The following is a 21414-nucleotide window of genomic DNA, read 5'->3' as shown; positions in this document are numbered from 1 at the left end:
GTCAATCTCCCTCGGACTGGGGCTCCATGCAAGATCTCACCTCGTGGGGTCTCAATGATCCTAATAAAGGTGAAAAAAATCAGCCCAGAACTACACGGGAGGAGCTGGTCAATGACCTGAAAAGAGCTGGGACCACCGTTTCCAAGGTTACTGTTGGTAATACACTAAGACGTCATGGTTTGAAATCATGCATGGCACGGAAGGTTCCCCTGCTTAAACCAGCACGTCAAGGCCCGTCTTAAGTTTGCCAATGACCATTTGGATGATCCAGAGGAGTCATGGGAGAAAGTCATGTGGTCAGATGAGACCAAAATAGAACTTTTTGGTCATAATTCCACTAAACGTGTTTGGAGGAAGAAGAATGATGAGTACCATCCCAAGAACACCATCCCTACTGTGAAGCATGGGGGTGGTAGCATCATGCTTTGGGTGTGTTTTTCTGCACAAGGGACAGGGCGACTGCACTGTATTAAGGAGAGGATGACCGGGGCCATGTATTGCGAGATTTTGGGGAACAACCTCCTTCCCTCAGTTAGAGCATTGAAGATGGGTCGAGGCTGGGTCTTCCAACATGACAATGACCCGAAGCACACAGCCAGGATAACCAAGGAGTGGCTCTGTAAGAAGCATATCAAGGTTCTGGCGTGGCCTAGCCAGTCTCCAGACCTAAACCCAATAGAGAATCTTTGGAGGGAGCTCAAACTCTGTGTTTCTCAGCGACAGCCCAGAAACCTGACTGATCTAGAGAAGATCTGTGTGGAGGAGTGGGCCAAAATCCCTCCTGCAGTGTGTGCAAACCAAGTGTGCCGCACAAGCCCTGAAAAGTGAAGCCAAAACGTCTCGATCGCCCCCCGGTGACTGGTCCTAGTATAGGTCATAAGCCCCGCCTCCCTGTGTTATTCAACGGGACGCGAGACCAACTAAACAATTAAATTACACTTCAAATATCTTTTTTCCAAAGGTGGTTTCTTTCATTTGCTGTCGTTTTTATCACGCTGATGTAAGTTCAAGTGTCTGTTTCAAAAATAAGTTGGTTTTTAGTTAGTTACGTGATGCGGTGGTGTAACGTCATGATTGACAGCTGTGATTGACAGGTTCTCCGAGCGAAGTAGTCACTGAAGCACCAACGGACATTTTTTCCGGGATCTTCGGAGGACTGAGGAGATTGTATTTACTTTATTTTAACAAGCCTCTTGTCGTACTGCAATCAATTTTTTTAAAAAGTGTGCAGAATGCACTTTCCCTGCGAGAGTGAGGGCGGAGCGTTGATTTCGCGGCTTTACTTCCTGCTCACTACTGCGCAGACTCAAGTTCCAATATGTCAGCGCCATATCGGGACTCTGGCGGCTTCAGTTCTCATCAATGGAAGAGAGCGAAGGGGCGTCGTCCATCTTTTTTTACAGTCTATGGTGCAAACCTGGTGAAAAACTACAGGAAACGTTTGACCTCTGTAATTGCAAACAAAGGCTACTGTACCAAATATTAACATTGATTTTCTCAGGTGTTCAAATACTTATTTGTATCATACAAATAAATAAATAGTTTAAAAAATCATACATTGTGATTTCTGGATTTTTTTTTTTAGATTATGTCTCTCACAGTGGACATGCACCTACGATGACAATTTCAGACCCCTCCATGATTTCTAAGTGAGAGAACTTGCAAAATAGCAGGGTGTTCAAATACTTATTTTCCTCACTGTAGCTCATATGACCTTTGCTATTGGCAGAACAAATGAGGCCTGGAAATGTATGCTCTCTTTTTAATAAAATATCAAATAAAATACAGTAATTATTATAATTAGTTAGAAAACAACTATTATTACTTAATATTGTGAAATAAATTTTTGGTCACCCCTAATGTCCCATTTATGCAGGTATTAAGCAGAAACAGGGCGTCGTCAGGTGGATAGCTTGGAAATATTTGCATTACTTTGAATTTGTAACATAAATTTTTTTTATTTAACAGCAAAAGTTACATCAAATGTGATGTGAGGTCAGAGATGTTTCACATTTTTTTTTACCGGATAAGTAGCCTGATTAAAACTTCAGTGACAAAACATAACTAGGGAGGCATCGAAACGCGAGAATGATTCTGATTTTATTTGATTCTGATTCTTTACCTCTCTTTTTTTGTGGCTTAGTTTATCTGTAAAAGAAAACTTGCCTAATAATTATGCATACCTGAATACACGGCGTTTTTCATTTCCAGCTTTCATGAACAATTATATATCACTTATAAATGATTCAATACAAAATGAATAGTAGTTATTAAGATTAATGTGGTTTGGAATTGGTGAAATGTGCCTGGAGAAAAAAAATATGATCAGAAAATCAACGTGCCTAATTATTATTTTTTTTAAACGCATGTGACTTGAGGCTGAGCTCTAATTGGTTTGTTTCATATTGCCCTTGTTTATTTCAGCGAATCAAAGTTGTTTTTTTTAATATTTTGACCTTGTGTGATTGGACCATTCTCGACTTTCAAGGTAAAGCCAGCCGCAATATCTCTTTCAAGATGAATTTAAAATCGGTTTTATCTTTACAAAATCCTTTCTCAGGGCGTTCAAACGAAGAAAAAATAAGGATGATGGAGCTTGGACGGAGTTGGCTAGCTGGATGCGATGTAAGTCATGCCTTTTATTGTTTTAGCTGTTTGCTGTTTCAAAGTCCTGTCACGTAAGCGTTGTGGGCAATGACACAGAAGGTCAATGAAACAATGCAGTTTAACTTGAGGCGATCGTCGGTGTTCAAGCACAATGGCTTGTGTTGATGATATATAGTTATACAATGGACATGTCTCTTTTCAAATAAAATATAAGTTTTTAAGTGTCTCTTTATGGAAGTATTAATATAGGTACTATATAAAAGTAGACAGTTTAGTGCCTCTTCTTCAATTGGACATACATTCTGTCATGTCTGCAACTTGACAAATATGCTGTCAATATCATTAAAATAAAAGTCTGTAAGTTTTTGCAAACTCATTATTGGGCTTTATTTAACTTTATGAAACTATAATGAATGTATGCTATTTTGACTGCAAGTTATTGAACAATTTTCATAGTCTTTTAATTTGCTGTTCTGGGGCTCCCTCTGGTGGACAACATAGTATTCGTCTCTGAATAGCATTGACATAAATGTCTAATACTTTTTTGAACGATTACAATTTTTTATATATTTTTGTTACTGATATAATAATATACGTTACATACATCAAACTCAAATTCACTGATTCGTAGTACCTTATTTAATGCTTTATTCAATTTTTAGCTAAACATTCAGTCCTGATTCAGTTTGTTTCCAGATGCGATGTACGCTCACGCGCGACTTCAGGTATTTCGAATAATACTGTAACTGTAATGCTTCGAATTTTTGTTGCTAAAGCGACGCGTGTTATGAATTTGTTATTGCGACGCGTGTTATGAATTCTGTCTGCAAATATCAACAGGCTAGATCGCTTTCTGTTGTTTGAGGCGAGGCGAATTCAGAGATTTCTGCTGAATATTTTCTGTGCTGATCTTGCGATTTTAAAGCTGTTTGGAGGATTTCAGAGAGGAGACTTTTATTCTAGAAGGAGATCGGAGGATATACTCATTTACATAGTTTTATTTATAGTTTTATCATATTATTTTTGAGGACACTTCTATTTGATTGTTCTTTTCTAAATTTAGAGGGAGTTTGGAGTTTTATTTTATTATTTATTTTATTTTATTTTTTGGGGGGAGGGTTTTTTCTGAGGAGAATTTTATTTTATTGTATTATTTTGTATTTTGTATTGTATTTGTATTGTTTTTATTACAGTTTGAAGGAGGATGCCAGGCCCGAGCCAGGCACAGAGCCAGGAGCTTATTCCTGGACATTTAACACCTCTGTCTTGTGAGTTTGTTTCTGTGTCCACAGGTCCGGCTCAGAGGAAGAGAGAGTTGCAGAGGCCAGATGATGGACGTCCGTCCACTTCATCCAAACGCTCTCGCAGAGGTCAGAAGAGGCTTTTATTAAAGAATCATAAATTATTTGTCATTGAAAATAGAAAGTTGCATTTTTTGGGGGTGTGACCACTGACATTGATTATTAATATTATTAGAAATGTTCCAAGAGTGGATGTGTCCTCCACTGCCTGGTCAAGTTCCCGTCGAGCCAATGAAGACTTCAAACGTCGCGACTGCTCTGGGTGCAATGGAGGATGAGAACAAGAGCTCCACAGGTGAGACTGAAATAAGGCAGAATGATGACTGCTTAAAATGGAAAGTTGCATTTTTTTTGGTGTGACCACTGACATTGATTATTAATATTATTAAAAATGTCTGGTATATTCCAGCCTCAGGCAGATCTAGTGGAGCTGCTTCCACAGATTCTCCACCGGGCATCATGTCCACACCATCTTTGTCCCGCTGTGTGAGGGATGTGGTGCGGCGGTTTTGTGGGTTGTCGTCGAGCTTGAGCAGCACAGGCACGTACATCGTCGAGAAGAGGAGCAGTAACAACAGATCTGAGAGCCAACATGAACAAGGCAGTGGCGGAAACAGAAGTTTGTCCAGATCCGACAGCTTCCAAGAGTGGATGTGTCCTCCACTGCCTGGTCAAGTTCCCGTCGAGACTTCAAACGTCCCGACTGCTCACGGTGCCATGGAGGATGAGAACAAGAGCTCGACAGGTGAGACTGAAATAAGGCAGAATGGTGACTGCTTAAAATGTTTGACAAGTTAAGGTCTGGTCACATTTACTGTTTCTTAGCGAAATTCTTCTGAAATATTTTAGTTGGACAAAACGTTCTTTGAATATATTTTTGTTAAGCCAATTAGCCATGAACTCACTTGCGCTGTCTGACACACACCCGAAAACACACGCACGATCCTGAATAGAGTTCTGTATTGCGTTTGTATGGTCAAATACTGACAAAATTGTGTCAAAATGGCTGTTGTGACCAGTATTCATGTAAACAGAGTCAGTTAAGTTATGTCTTTAATAAGACATTGCTGTATTTAATAAAATCAATGTTTACTTAAATATATTATATTTCATAAAAAATAAATGTGAAATATATTTTAAGACATGATGGCTCATATGACCTTTACCATTGCCAGAACTGTGCCAAATGAGCCCTGGAAATGTATGCTCTCTTTTTAATAAAAGATCAAACAAAATAACAAAAAAATAACTATCATTATCGTGAAATAAAATGATTATTACTTAATATTGTGAAAAATTTTCGTCACCGCTAAGGGACATTTATGCAGGTATTAAGCAGAAACAGGGCGTCGTCAGGCGGATAGCTTGGAAATATTTGCATTACTTTGGATTTGTGACATTAAAGATATGAATTTAACAGTAAAATGGAAGTTATATCATTGTTAAATGTGAGGTCAGAGATGTTTTTAAAACATTTTTTTTTTTTTTCAGAAAAACCTACAAAACATAAGAAGATGGAAAGAATTTGTTGGTTCATCAGGAACTTGTGGACGAGTCTGTCCCGCTGCTGTTCTGACAGTAAAGCTGTGGATGTTGTGGAGCCTTTCGTTCCTCCACTAGATCTGGACTCAGAGCCAGATTCTGATCCAGATCACTCCGGCGTCGAGCCAGATCATGGTAAATCTGCAGTCATTATTGTTTTAAACAGTATTATCCTCTTGTTTTCCACTAAAGATATCTTGAGGCTTGTTTTCAGAGAATATTAATATTATTTTTTCGACCTGCACTGATATTTTTAATATAAAACAAAGGATCTAGCAAGCTCATATATTTCTCATATTTTCCTGTTTATTTTTCAGACTGCTTTGAGTCTCTCTATAACGCGGGAGAGATGATTGGATCCGGAGGATTCGGAAGAGTGTTCGAGGGAACACGCAAATTTGACGGCAAAAAGGTTTTTGCTGATTTGTATAAACATTTAGCTCTTGCATGCATCAAAACATATTTAATACACATGGTTTAATACTTAGATGCTCAACTCGTAAATGTTATGTGCAAGGTCAGGCGCTTGAATGCTGTTACTGTTATTGAATAGTGTGTTTCTTTTTTCATTTTTGCAGGTTGCCATCAAGCGGATGCGCAAGACTTGCAACGATCTTTATCTTGCTATTGTAAGTTGGCCAAAAGCTGAATGTGTATTTAGTTGTTTAAGTGCTGATTACTGTAGTCAGTACACCTGTAGGAAGCTTTAGGTGTAAATGTAATAGACAAATAAGCCTGGAAAGGCTCTGTTGATCAGATCTACAAAGATCAAAGAAAAGTACCTTTAAAAATGAAGTTTTCTTCAGATTTTTACCCAGCTAATCTTCTGTCTTCTTTTCTTTTCTCTAGCCTGGGCGTCCCGAACCTCTCATTACAGAAGTGGCTCTGCTGCTAATGATGAGGCAAGAACCCATAAGCCCCTACGTCATACAACTACACGATTGGTTTGAGCACCCTCGAAAATTCACCCTGGTGATGGAGTATCCCGAACCCTGCGAGAGCGTGCTGGACTTTATCATTCGTAATCCTCAACTGGACGAGGCGACCGCACGGGTCATCATGCGACAGGCTGTGCTGGCAGTGCAACACTGCATTGATCATGACGTTTTTCACAATGATGTTCATGCACACAATTTCCTGTTGAAGAAAGACACATTAGAGCTCAAGCTGATAGACTTTGGCTCTGGTCAGCTGCTTAGTAGTGATGGCTATGACAGCGATATTTACATTGGTGAGCATTTTGGGAGTGTGTGGAAACCTGGATGTAATGACTTGCTGATTATTTGACACTTTGAAAAAATTGCTCAACAACACACAAATGTCTTGCTTACAGGAGTACTGGATTACTGCCCTCCTGAAGTCTTCACAGAACCTCGATTTCACGCCGTCCCAGCAAATGTCTGGGCTCTAGGAGTGTTGCTGTACGAGATGGTGAACGCATGTCCTCCTTTTCACAATCAAACGGAAATCAAAGAAGCCAAAGTTACATTTCAGAACACCAGCTTATCCAATGGTGAGTGAATAATATTGATAACATTGATAAACACACACATACATAAAGCAAAAGGCTCAGTACAGACACAGGTAAAGGTGAAGTGTGTAAAATGTTTTATATATAGTTAAATACTATAAGAAATGTAGCTTTAGTCACAGAAGTGAAAGCCAAAATTCACTGCATTTCTACTTTCGGAGATTAAACAGGTCATGAACTCGTCAAAGTGAACAGATCAAAAGACAAATGTTCATAAAGACAAATGCAACACAGCTAAAAGTATTCCTAATATGTTGGACCTGAAACATGCCTTCACAAGTACCAGTAAGAGCTGCGTTTGTGATGTTTGAGTTGGGGATGACGTGATGACGTAGGTTTTGTAAAATATGCTTTATTTTGAAATTTCGCAATGTGCCACTAGTGCAGAAGAAAATACATACTTCACCTTTAAAGTAAAGATAAAGAACACTTTACCTTATGTTAATCATGTTTCAGATGCTGCTTTCATAGATGCCAACATTAGTGTCACATGGTCATGACTAACCAGCTCTCTCCTTAATAAAATGTGTACAGAATGCAGTGATCTGATTAGCCAGTGCCTAACCCTGGATCCAACTAAACGCCCGACGTTAGAGCAGATCTTACAACATAAGTGGATTAGAAATGATCTACTGTAGGATGGAGAACTTCAGGAGATTCACTCGATCAGAGATTTCAGGTGTGAGGAAGAGTAACAGACAGAGTAGGATTATTAGCATTTGTCTTCAATTCTGGATTATTTGTAGTGAGGTTTTCAAATTTTTGTTCATTGTAATGTTCTTTTTATAGTCAAGTCACCTTCATTTATATATATACACACAAATAATATATATATATATATATTGCGCTTTAAACAATACAGATAGTTCCAAAGCGGCTTCATGGTAATAAACAGGAAAATAACAGAATCAGTGATGCAATTCCAAGAATTCAATTCTGTTGTGTAAATCAGCTTTTTTTTTTTTTTTTTTTAATGAACAAACAAAAAAACATTCATGAGTTGACTTGCTTATATAATCTTTGTATTGGACAGGAAATAACATACTTGCTGTCCTTGGTGGAGGGCTCGAGCTCGAGACTTGACCTGATGCCTGAAATCCAACCCCATCCTGACAGGAACTCAAGCCGCCACACTAGAGATCAGAGCCTGTCCACGTCTGAGCCAGAACATGAGAGACTGAAGACTGGAAAGAAGTTATCAAGACATCACAGCCACTTTTGCTTTGTTTTAAAAGTCAAGACAAGTCATCTTCATGTATATAGTGCTTTATAAATGACCAATCTGTAAACGTCCCGACTGCTCACGGTGCCATGGAGGATGTGAACAAGAGCCCCACAGGTGAGACTGAAATAAGGCAGAATGATGACTGCTTAAAATAGAAAGTTGCATTTTTTTTGTGTGTGACCACTGACATTGATTATTAATATTATTAAAAATGTCTGGTATATTCCAGCCTCAGGCAGATCTAGTGGAGCTGCTTCCACAGATTCTCCACCGGGCATCATGTCCACACCATCTTTGTCCCGCTGTGTGAGGGATGTGGTGCGGCGGTTTTGTGGGTTGTCGTCGAGCTTGAGCAGCACAGGCACGTACATCGTCGAGAAGAGGAGCAGTAACAACAGATCTGAGAGCCAACATGAACAAGGCAGTGGCGGAAACAGAAGTTTGTCCAGATCCGACAGCTTCCAAGAGTGGATGTGTCCTCCACTGCCTGGTCAAGTTCCCGTCGAGACTTCAAACGTCCCGACTGCTCACGGTGCCATGGAGGATGAGAACAAGAGCTCGACAGGTGAGACTGAAATAAGGCAGAATGGTGACTGCTTAAAATGTTTGACAAGTTAAGGTCTGGTCACATTTACTGTTTCTTAGCGAAATTCTTCTGAAATATTTTAGTTGGACAAAACGTTCTTTGAATATATTTTTGTTAAGCCAATTAGCCATGAACTCACTTGCGCTGTCTGACACACACCCGAAAACACACGCACGATCCTGAATAGAGTTCTGTATTGCGTTTGTATGGTCAAATACTGACAAAATTGTGTCAAAATGGCAGTTGTGACCAGTATTCATGTAAACAGAGTCAGTTAAGTTATGTCTTTAATAAGACATTGCTGTATTTAATAAAATCAATGTTTACTTAAATATATTATATTTCATAAAAAATAAATGTGAAATATATTTTAAGACATGATGGCTCATATGACCTTTACCATTGCCAGAACTGTGCCAAATGAGCCCTGGAAATGTATGCTCTCTTTTTAATAAAAGATCAAACAAAATAACAAAAAAATAACTATCATTATCGTGAAATAAAATGATTATTACTTAATATTGTGAAAAATTTTCGTCACCGCTAAGGGACATTTATGCAGGTATTAAACAGAAACAGGGCCTCGTCAGGCGGATAGCTTGGAAATATTTGCATTACTTTGATTTTGTGACATTAAAGATATGAATTTAACAGTAAAATGGAAGTTATATCATTGTTAAATGTGAGGTCAGAGATGTTTTTAATTATTTTTATTTTTTTTCAGAAAAACCTACAAAACATAAGAAGATGGAAAGAATTTGTTGGTTCATCAGGAACTTGTGGACGAGTCTGTCCCGCTGCTGTTCTGACAGTAAAGCTGTGGATGTTGTGGAGCCTTTCGTTCCTCCACTAGATCTGGACTCAGAGCCAGATTCTGATCCAGATCACTCCGGCGTCGAGCCAGATCATGGTAAATCTGCAGTCATTATTGTTTTAAACAGTATTATCCTCTTGTTTTCCACTAAAGATATCTTGAGGCTTGTTTTCAGAGAATATTAATATTATTTTTTCGACCTGCACTGATATTTTTAATATAAAACAAAGGATCTAGCAAGCTCATATATTTCTCATATTTTCCTGTTTATTTTTCAGACTCCTTTGAGTCTCTCTATAACGCGGGAGAGATGATTGGATCCGGAGGATTCGGAAGAGTGTTCGAGGGAACACGCAAATTTGACGGCAAAAAGGTTTTTGCTGATTTGTATAAACATTTTGCTCTTGCATGCATCAAAACATATTTAATACACATGGTTTAATACTTAGATGCTCAACTCGTAAATGTTATGTGCAAGGTCAGGCGCTTGAATGCTGTTACTGTTATTGAATAGTGTGTTTCTTTTTTCATTTTTGCAGGTTGCCATCAAGCGGATGCACAAGACTTGCAACGATCTTTATCTTGTAAGTTGGCCAAAAGCTGAATGTGTATTTAGTTGTTTAAGTGCTGATTACTGTAGTCAGTACACCTGTAGGAAGCTTTAGGTGTAAATGTAATAGACAAATAAGCCTGGAAAGGCTCTGTTGATCGGATCTACAAAGATCGAAGAAAAGTACCTTTAAAAATGAAGTTTTCTTCAGATCTTTACCCAGCTAATCTTCTGTCTTCTTTTCTTTTCTCTAGCCTGGACATCCCGAACCTCTCATTACAGAAGTGGCTCTGCTGCTAATGATGAGGCAAGAACCCATAAGCCCCTACGTCATACAACTACACGATTGGTTTGAGCACCCTCGAAAATTCACCCTGGTGATGGAGTATCCCGAACCCTGCGAGAGCGTGCTGGACTTTATCATTCGTAATCCTCAACTGGACGAAACGACCGCACGGGTCATCATGCGACAGGCTGTGCTGGCAGTGCAACACTGCATTGATCATGACGTTTTTCACAATGATGTTCATGCACACAATTTCCTGTTGAAGAAAGACACATTAGAGCTCAAGCTGATAGACTTTGGCTCTGGTCAGCTGCTTAGTAGTGATGGCTATGACAGCGACATTTACATTGGTGAGCATTTTGGGAGTGTGTGGAAACCTGGATGTAATGACTTGCTGATTATTTGACACTTTGAAAAAATTGCTCAACAACACACAAATGTCTTGCTTACAGGAGTGCTGGATTACTGCCCTCCTGAAGTCTTCACAAAACCTCGATTTCACGCCGTCCCAGCAAATGTCTGGGCTCTAGGAGTGTTGCTGTACGAGATGGTGAACGCATGTCCTCCTTTTCACAATCAAACGGAAATCAAAGAAGCCAAAGTTACATTTCAGAACACCAGCTTATCCAACGGTGAGTGAATAATATTGATAACATTGATAAACACACACATACATAAAGCAAAAGGCTCAGTACAGACACAGTTAAAGGTGAAGTGTGTAAAATGTTTTATATATAGTTAAATACTATAAGAAATGAAGCTTTAGTCACAGAAGTGAAAGCCAAAATTCACTGCATTTCTACTTTCGGAGATTAAACAGGTCATGAACTCGTCAAAGTGAACAGATCAAAAGACAAATGTTCATAAAGACAAATGCAACACAGCTAAAAGTATTCCTAATATGTTGGACCTGAAACATGCCTTCACAAGTACCAGTAAGAGCTGCGTTTGTGATGTTTGAGTTGGGGATGACGTGATGACGTAGGTTTTGTAAAATATGCTTTATTTTGTAATTTCGCAATGTGCCACTAGTGCAGAAGAAAATACATACTTCACCTTTAAAGTAAAGATAAAGAACACCTTACCTTATGTTAATCATGTTTCAGATGCTGCTTTCATAGATGCCAACATTAGTGTCACATGGTCATGACTAACCAGCTCTCTCCTTAATAAAATGTGTACAGAATGCAGTGATCTGATTAGCCAGTGCCTAACCCTGGATCCAACTAAACGCCCGACGTTAGAGCAGATCTTACAACATAAGTGGATTAGAAATGATCTACTGTAGGATGGAGAACTTCAGGAGATTCACTCGATCAGAGATTTCAGGTGTGAGGAAGAGTAACAGACAGTTAATAATAATAATTATTATTATACAGACAATAATCCTACTGATTATTAGCATTTGTCTTCAATTCTGGATTATTTGTAGTGAGGTTTTCAAATTTTTGTTCATTGTAATGTTCTTTTTATAGTCAAGTCACTTTCATTTATATATATATATATATATATATATATATATATATATATATATATATATATATATATTATTTTCACCAATTGTGCCACTTAATTATTTGTTTTTTTAATTCAGTAGTTTCTGACTCTAAACACGCTGAAGAAGAGAAGGCTGAGTTCAGAAGGAAGCTCCAGACCTGGTTTCCTGGCGTTGAAGGTAAGAAATTCAGCTAGCGCCACAACAACAAAATATACTGTTTTCTTTTAGATTATTAATATATTATTTCCACCAATTGTATTTTAATTATTATTTTTCATTTCACCAGTATCTGAATCTAAACCAAGTAAAGAAGAGAAAGCTGAATTCAAGAGAAAACGCAAGACTTGGTTTCCTGACCTCCAAGGTAAAAACTTCAGCTAAGGCTGCAACCACCATAGACATTGAGTGCGACCCACATTTTCCCCCAGATATTCAGGGTAATTGTCGAAAATGATCTCTTATTATAATAAATTATTTTCAGATTTATTAAAAACAAACACGGTCTTCAACTAAGCTACTTTGTTTGTTATCCTCAATTTAGAATACTTTGTATATTTCAGTCAAATTCATAGACCCCTCGTGGTAAAACAAGTTAAGTGATGTGTCTTTTTTACCTCCTTCCAGCTTATTAAACCTGATTATGTCTATTTCCTCAAAAGGAAAATGTAGGTGCAAGTCAGCGAAGTCCATGTAAAAAGCGGAGCATGCCTAAGGATACCAGCGAATGAACAAGGGAACGAAGCATCACCAACATTTGTACTTTGTAAAATGAACTGAATAAAAAAATGAAACTATTTATTTATTAGGACGGTACACATGAATTAACAATGGTGTTTACATTTAAAGCCAAAATAGCTAATTTTCATGTATAAATATACTATATTCTCTGTATTATTAATATACATTGAAGATAAACAGAGTATGCATGTATTTCCCGATTCGGTTTTATTTAATTTATATCATATTTTGCACATGTTGCCTGAACAACATATTAAAGTCACCATGAAATGGACAATTGGACAATTCTTGTTTTTATTGAATATTGCAATAAAGAAATAATAATGTATTATAAATGATTTATCCATGCACATCATATATATATATATATATATATAAATTAACGCCCTCGTCCCAAGGACGCAATTCTGAGAACTGCTTAGAGAAAACTGCATTGTATGTACAGACATTGGACCACTCCCACCATCATAATGCAATGGACATTGTACAGGGATGATTTTTGACCAAATTAATCAAGGCTAGAAATTATGAGAAAAAAGTCAGTATTGCAGGATATAAGGAGTTTAGAAATGTGAATAATTGTGAGATAAAAAGGTACAATTACCTTTTATTCTGTGGCAGAAACAAGCTTCTATACATCACTGAATTAAAACAGCTGAAGAAACTAAGAGGTGGATCCTGTAAAATCTTTTATTAGCTTTATTATAATATCATCATCAACATCATATTCTGAGAGTAGAAAACCAGCTACAATCTCAGTAGTCTAGATGGAAATAGGGGTCCACGCGCACCCCCCGGCTTTTTTTATGCCACCTGATTTTTTTTAAACCTTAAAGTGTCTATTTTCAGAATCTGCCAGGTACCAAGCTGAAATAATGTCCCAAAGGCTTCATTTTTAACCCTTTGCTGCACCCAACCGGAACCCGTAAAATAAAAAAATGATATAGAAAGTGGCATAACATTTTAAGTAAACAACATACAGAGACAAATGAACACATTTTCCCATACAATTCTGACCCCAGGAATTTAATGGAATGGTTATTTTTGACATTTGACAACATATTGACCCTATTTCTGGACAAAAATAGCAAAAAATGGCCAAATATGTGTAGAGGATCAACTATTTTTTTGTTTTCTCAAGCGCATAGGGTGATTTTTTTTCCACAACCTGTTATTTCTTTATCATTCAAGTGTCTATTTTAAGATTAAATTGGGTACCAAGCTGAAATAATGTCCAAAATGCTTTATTTTTAACCCTTTGCACCAAACCCGAAAAATCTAATGTGATATAAAGTGCCATAACTTCTGATGTAAACAACTCACAGAGACAAATGGACACATTTTTCCATACAATTCTGACCCAGGGAAATTGTTATTTGTTATGTTTTACAACATCTTGACCAGATGTTGGTTTGTTGCCCCGAAAATATCGAACCTTGAGACTCAGACCTTTCTGACAATATTTTGTCAAGATTAGAAAAGGTTTTGATCATAAATTATGAAACATGATTAAGCACAAAAGGGGAGGAGCCCGATAAAAGAATTTAGAGCACCGTTTCTATGGTAAAGCAATGTCCAATTTCAAAACGGTTTTCACAAGATGAATTCTGAGTTTGTAAGCTTTCAAATTCTAATTTATGATAAAAATATGATGAAAGGCGATAAAAAAGATAATATTATTTTAGAGGATAATATATATATATTATACTTTTTAGAGGATAATATTATTTGCTAATTTTTTATTGACAAATACAAGATTATATGTTTTATTATTAACTTTTAGCATGAAAACCAAAGTTTCAATTATCAAAAGTGTGTGTGTCGACTTTTTTGCGACAAATGCCAGAACTCCTGTTATGTAGATTTTTTGAGGTGCACTCTTGTCATAAATTTATCTATTACTGTTCCTACATAATTTGTAACAAAAAACAGTGCTAAAATATCTATTTAGGAGTCTTAGACCTTTCCAACGATATATATTTTGTCATGATTAGATTAGGATTTAATTGTAATATAGTGAATTAAAAACTCAAAATACAAAGATGGTCAAAATTAATCCCTTTTTTATACTCTAAAAAGGCAACGTGACTCAGGAGACACATATACACTCTCAGAAAAAAGGTACAAAAGCTGTCACTGGGACAGTACCCTTCAAAAGGGTTCTAATATGTACCATTTAGGTAATAATATGTACACGTTTGGTACCAATATGTACCTTTGAGGGACTTATATGCACTCTTTAGGTACACAGGTGTACCTTTTGAAAAGGTACCGCCACAGTGACAGCTTTTGTACCTTTTTTTCTGAGAGTGTATTTCAAAACGTGCTAAATAACAACATGAACAACATATTAATTAATTTTCTTCTTCAGCACCTTAAGACAATGTTCAAAATGAATGTTAGCTGTATTCTTATTATTTTTCCAGAAGAAAAGTAAGTTTAATATATATTTACTTTCCTCAAAATCTGACTGTCCTGCATCACCGGTAGCCATGTTGGATTTAGGTCAGGCTGACTAATTTATCACAAAAAACTTGAAGCAAATCATGTGACCAGCATACTCAAGACAGACCAGGCTGTGATAAATGATAAAAAGCATTTGATGAAAAAAATTGTTCTTATGCCCCAAAAAAGACAATAAAAACTATGTGACTCCCAGGTCACGTTGCCTGTTTTAGGGTTAAGTAGGCTATAATTATCTATATAAAATGTCTAAATTTTTGTATTTAAGACATTATATATATATATATATATATATATATATATATATATATATATATATATATATATATATATATATTTGTTGATAATTATAGCCTACTTAATTATACAATTATATAATAATAAAATGACAAATAAAAACTAAGACAAATGTCTTTAAACGATAGGGTATATCGCAGCCACCTCACTTGGCAGGAGTTACGTCCTGCTCCTTATGTGGGTGGCTAGCATAGAAGTCGCTCCCCTCAGACGTCTTCAACTGAGGGCAAAGCTGCATGGTTCATACCTGTTGGCTTCACTGGGTTTTCAAGTGGGCACCCCACTTCACCGGTGTTTCGTCAACTAGCCCACGACACCTCAATGGGGCTTGACAGCAAAACCAGCGTCCTGGATCTGCTCCCTCAGTCATTCAGGACTTCACCACTCAGCTCTGACCCCCACCCTCTCTGCCAGCCTGGTTTAGCCACCGCTCGCTCCTCTTCAACCACAGCCACCTGGATGCTGCCTCTGCCTGCTTTGATATATTATTCACCAGATGCTTGCGAGTTGCCCCTCTAACCCCAAGAGTCCCCAATGCCCTCCAAAGTGACTGTCCTGGGAACCCCCTGCAACCCACCTCCACTGGTAAATTCCAGGCTCTCCAACCCCTCTGCTGGCTCTCAGAAATGAGGGACTGATACTTCCCTAGCTTGCGTTCATGTGCCTCCTCAATTCTTTCCTCCCAGGGTACCGTCAGCTCTATTAGGGCCATCTGCCTTGTTGCCTGGGACCAGAGCACAATGTCTGGTCGGAGGCTGGTTACGGTAATCTCCTCCGGAATCTTGAGTTGCCTTCCGAGGTCAACTCTCATCTCCCAGTCCTCTGCTGTACCTAGGATCCCTAAACATCTGTCCTCCTTGCCCGCCTTCTCCCCAGGCCTGAGGAAGCCAATGAAGCGGGGGCCTTTGTATTGGGCCTTGGTTCTTTTCCGCTTCCTCTCCTTCTCCAATCCATCGGCCAGTTGTGCCAGCACCTGATCATGGCGCCACCTAAACCTGCCTTCAGTCAGGCCTGCCCGACAGGATGACAGAATGTGTTCCAGGTTTGCCGGTCTCTTACACAGCACACAGGAGGGATCCTCTGTCAGTCTCCATCTTTGGAGGTTTGTTGGTGTTGGCAATACATCATAAACGGAGCTAAGAAGGAACTTTATCCGATGCCCCTCCATATTCCAGATGTCCTTCCAACTGAGGGATCTTCCTCTGACACTTTCCCACCGGGTCCAGCTGCCTTGCTGTTTCATGGCTACTGCCCTGGCTTGTCTACTTTCTTCCTCCACAGCCCGAATCTCCTTCTGCACCATCCCCTTCCGGTCCTTTGCCCTTGCCTCCTTCCAGCTTGCTCGGGTGATGACTCCCAGGCCCAGCCTCCCCTGAGTCACCGTCCCCATGATGTCTGCATGTTGTAAGCGCTCCTCCGCTTCCCTCAGAGCTCTGCTGGCCTTCCACTTCCGTCCCGTCTTCACTACGACGTCAGCCTGTCGCACAGCCTGATCATCACTGTCACGCAACATCATGGCCAACCGAACTTTGGCTGTCTTAAATTCTTCCACGACTGATGTAATTGGCAATTGCAATTTGCTCCCTGAGCTGTACAGCCCTATAGAGCAAAAACTTTTGGGGACAGACAGCCACCTCCTGAGAAAGCTGTTGATTCTCCTTTCCAAAGCCTCCACTGTTGTCAATGGGACCTCATACACAAGCAATGGCCACAAAAGCCTTGGGAGGATGCCGTGTTGGTAGCCCCATACCTTGTACTTGCCGGGCAGGCCACTCCTCTCCAGGGCTTTCAGCCATTCTTCTGCTTGGTTGAGCATCTCCCTCACGCTTGCTTTGTCAGTCAGATCGGCTCTGTACCACCTCCCTAAGCTTTTTACTGGTCTCTCTGTGACTGTTGGGATGGTGTCTTCACCGATCTTAAAGCGGAAGCGGTCCTGCACACGGCCCCGCTTCAGGACCAAGCTTCTCGATTTTGAGGGCTTGAACTCCATCCTCGCTGCTGTGGTAAGCTCTACCAAATCTTCCAAGATCCATCTGCCCTCCGGGACTGACCTCGCTGTTATTGTCAAGTCGTCCATAAAGGCCCTGATTGGGACCTGTTGGACTCCACTTGACAGCACAGCTCCCCGTCTAGGCTTCTCCACTGACTTGACGAGGAGGTTCATCGCCGCTGCGAACAGAATCACAGAGATGGTACATCCGGTCACAATTCCGACCTCCAATCTCTGCCAATTGGTAGTGAAGTCACCAGAGGTGAAGCGCATCTTAAAGTGCCCAAAGTATTTCCAAAGAAGCAGCTGTACCCTTTGGGGGACGTGATAGGCTCTGAGTGTCTGGTCGACCAACTTGTGCGGCACTGTGCCATAAGCATTTGTTAGGTCAAGCCACAGGACTGCTAGATCTCCCTGGTTCCTCTTAGCATCCTCGATGATCTTGGAGATGACGCTGTTATGTTCGATGCAACCAGGGACTCCTGGTACTCCTCCTTTCTGAACAGAGGTATCAATATACTTGTTGTTAATCAAGAACTGGGTCAACCTCTTTGCCAAGATTCAGAAGAACACCTTCCCCTCCACATTCAACAGCGAGATTGTGCGGAAGTCTTTCAAACTGGAAGAGTCCTCCTGCTTGGGGATGAAGCAGCCCTCGGCAATAAGAAAACTGTCTGGCAGATGGTTCTTCCTCCACACTATCTTAAGTAACATCCAAAGACGTCTCCTCAGCCTATCACAGTTCTTGTAAACTCTGTACGGAATTCCATTTGGCCCCGGTGCAGATCTTCCCCTTGCCTTTCGGATGAAATCATTAACTTCCTGCCATCTGAGTTCTCCCTCGTCAAAGGAGATGGTCGGCTCCTCTAGGCTGCACAGCTTTCCTTCCAGGTCGAGCTCTTCCTCTCGCCTTGGGTCACTGTGCACTTTACGGAGGTGCTCTTCTACCTCCTCCTTACTGGCCTTTAGCACTCCTGATCTTTTAACTCCAAGGAGCCCTGACAGGTACTTGAAGGGGTTTTTTGTAAACTTGGCTCTCTCCTTTTCCCGCCTCCTTCTATCCCTTCGCTGACACTCCGCTCGGCGCAAGATTTTTATGCGCTCCCTTATGTAATCTCGCATCTCTTTAAGGGCAGGTTTTTCGTATTCAGGAGCCTGCCGAAATACCCTCTTCAGTCTTCTCAAATCGCCTCTGAGTTCTGCAATTTCCCTTGAGCGCCTATTCTCTCCAGCATGCTGTAGGCTTTTGGTCTGTCTCTGCTCCGTCCCAAAGCGCTCTACTCCCATGTTCCAGATACAAATAATTTGTATATATTTGCTGATAATTAAAGTCTAGATAAAGTCTTGATACGCGTTATAATCACATCTATCACCAACACAACTTGTCAATAGTCAAGGTAGTTTCCGAAGTTCTTAAAAAATTATTTCACTGTATAATTACTTACTTTAGTATATTTAAAAATAAAAGTATAATAACAACACTTTTATTACAGAAATTGTTTTACTTCATCAACTTCGTTGTTATATTACTTTTTAATAATTTTTGTCTCCTTTTCTTCCTCTGATGGACTGCCACTGGGCATATCGCTTATTGTAAAGAATAATAATAAATACATAGATTGATACATTTAATGAATGTTATAAAACTAAGGCAACCAGCTTCCGGAGCTCCTGGGTGTACTTAAGTCATCTCTTCTCTTCTCTCTCTATTTCTCTCACAGTTTTTCACAGATAGTTCACCGTTGCACACGAACAGCCATTCGGTTATACACTTTTTTTGCACAACATGTCTTGCAGTCATCAAAGATGCTTATCCATCAAACTGAGCATGTCCACCATGCCCACCTGTTTCAGAGAAACAGAACCTTTAAGCCCCTTAGATGAGCATGAGCTCATCACAGCCCTCCTCGCAGGGAGGTGGTGGCCAATAATGGAGGTAGAGGATCATTTACGCTCATCATTTGAGAAGAACGGGCGTGGGCTCACTTCAGGCAAGTGGGGAATAGTGGAGGCCCCACAAGGAGCCCCATCTCCTACTAGGTACCAGCAGGGAGAGCCTGTGCCTGGCCAGTCCCCTGCGGGAGCACCCATGCCAGACGGGTCCCCGCAGGGAATACCTGTACCTAAAGCACCAGTGCCCACTGTGTCCTCTGAGGAAGCACCTGTGCCCACCTCATTCCAAGAGGACGCACACGTGCCCACTGTTCCCCCAGGGGAAGCACCAGTGCCTGCCTTGTCATCTGAGGAAGCACCATGTATGCAGGATCCCCTGAGGAAGCACCAGTGCCCGCTGCCTCCCCACAGGGAGCACCTGTACCTGCCAGGCCCTCATTTAGGAGAAAAGTGAGAATCCCTAATAATATGAGATTGCATCTGAAAAGGGATGTCATCTTGACACCTTTGCCCTTAAGGCCCCCCAAGGGACCACCTACGTTTGCCAGGACATCAAAAGGAGCACCAGTGCCCACCACGTCCCCAGAGGAAGCACCTGTACCCACCTCATCCTCAGAGGAAGCATCAGTGCCCACTGTGTCCCCTAAGGAAGTACCTGTGCCCAACTCATCCCAAGAGGATGCATCCGTGCCCACAGCCTCCCCAGAGGAAACACCAGTGCCCACCACATCCTCTGAGGAAGCACCTGTACGTGCCTCGTCCCAAGAGGAAGCACTCATGCATGCAGCATCCCCTGAGGAAGCACCAGTGCCCGCTGCCTTTCCACAGGGAGCACCTGTACCTGCCAGGCCCTTATTCAGGAGAAAAGTGAGGATCCCTAATAATATGAGATTGCATCTGAAAAGGGACGTCATCTTGACACCTTTGCCCTTAAGGCCCCCAAAGGGACCACCAACGTTTGCCAGGACATCAAAAGGAGCACCAGTGCCCAGCACGTCTCCAGAGGAAGCACCTGTACCCACCTCATCCCAAGAGGAAGCACCCATGTCCACTGCCTCCCCAAGAAGCACATTTAATTCACTAGTTTCTGACTTTAAACACATTGAAGAAGAGAAGGCTGAGTTCAGAAGGAAGCTCCCGACCTGGTTTCCTGGCATTAAAGGTAAGAACATCAGCCAGGTCAACAACAACAAAATATAGTTTTAAAATAAAACTATATAATGTTCACAGTCCAAAAAAAAAAAAAAAAAATGTATTATTCAAAATGTGAAAATATGGACTTATATGGTTCTTTGTCTCAAGGCTTTATTTAGAATAGATAAAAATTTGTGATTCATCGCGATTAAATATTTTAATCGTTTGACAGCACTAATATATATATATATGTATGTATATATGTATACAAACATATATACATTGCGCTTTAAACAATACAGATAGTTTCAAAGCGGCTTCATGGTAATAAATAGAATCAGTGATGCAATTGTAGAATTCAATTCTGTTGTGTAAATCAGCTTTTTTTTTTTTTAAATAAACAAACAAAAACAAAAAAAACATTCATGAGTTGACTTGCTTATGTAATCTTTGTATTGGACAGGAAATAACATACTTGCTGTCCTTGGTGGAGGGCTCGAGCTCGAGACTTGACCTGAAGCCTGAAGTCCAACCCCATCCTGACAGGAACTCAAGCCGCCACACTAGAGATCAGAGCCTGTCCACGTCTGAGCCAGAACATGAGAGACTGAAGACTGGAAAGAAGTCATCAAGACATCACAGCCACTTTTGCTTTGTTTTAAAAGTCAAGACAAGTCATCTTTATGTATATAGTGCTTTATAAATGACCAGTCTGTATATTTGACCCCTTTGAATAAATGCTTTCAATGAATACAAAAGAAGAAATGCTTTTCAACAGTCTCAGTCTATGAGAAAACTTTGAAGTGAAAAGGCTAAAGCCTATTTTGTTAAAATCTCCATCTACATGGTTGCAAACTTACACAGCCTGTCTAAAACATAACCCTATAATAAATGAGACTAGAGTCTGTGGGCAGTAATAATAATAATACAATTTGTTGCTTGACACCCCCATTGGCTAT

At 40.0% G+C, this 21414-nt stretch overlaps 2 protein-coding genes across 2 annotated transcripts; both read left to right on the top strand.

Moving 5' to 3' along the window:
- Positions 1-4175: 4175 nt before the first annotated feature.
- On the top strand, positions 4176-8162 carry LOC307149483 (serine/threonine-protein kinase pim-2-like; the record flags this gene model as incomplete). Its single annotated transcript, XM_079855826.1, has 8 exons — positions 4176-4203; positions 4318-4653; positions 5400-5585; positions 5768-5862; positions 6029-6079; positions 6300-6681; positions 6784-6963; positions 8098-8162. The coding sequence occupies 8 exons, from the start codon at positions 4176-4178 to the stop codon at positions 8160-8162; spliced, it is 1323 nt and encodes a 440-aa protein (XP_079711952.1).
- LOC307148750 (serine/threonine-protein kinase pim-2-like) lies at positions 8015-12953 on the top strand. The gene is made up of 11 exons (XM_079854544.1): positions 8015-8320; positions 8436-8771; positions 9517-9702; positions 9885-9979; positions 10146-10190; positions 10411-10792; positions 10895-11074; positions 11627-11771; positions 12037-12117; positions 12227-12304; positions 12600-12953. Exons 1-8 carry the CDS (start codon positions 8293-8295, stop codon positions 11728-11730), a joined length of 1356 nt encoding a protein of 451 aa, XP_079710670.1. The 5' UTR covers positions 8015-8292; the 3' UTR covers positions 11731-11771; positions 12037-12117; positions 12227-12304; positions 12600-12953.
- Positions 12954-21414: the final 8461 nt, after the last annotated feature.

The sequence above is a fragment of the Squalius cephalus genome (genome assembly GCF_949319135.1).
Source record: "Squalius cephalus genome assembly, chromosome: 21".
NCBI classification, from domain to species: Eukaryota; Metazoa; Chordata; class Actinopteri; order Cypriniformes; family Leuciscidae; genus Squalius; species Squalius cephalus.
Note: the sequence above shows the minus strand (reverse complement) of the source record. Positions and strands in the feature narration are given on the sequence as shown.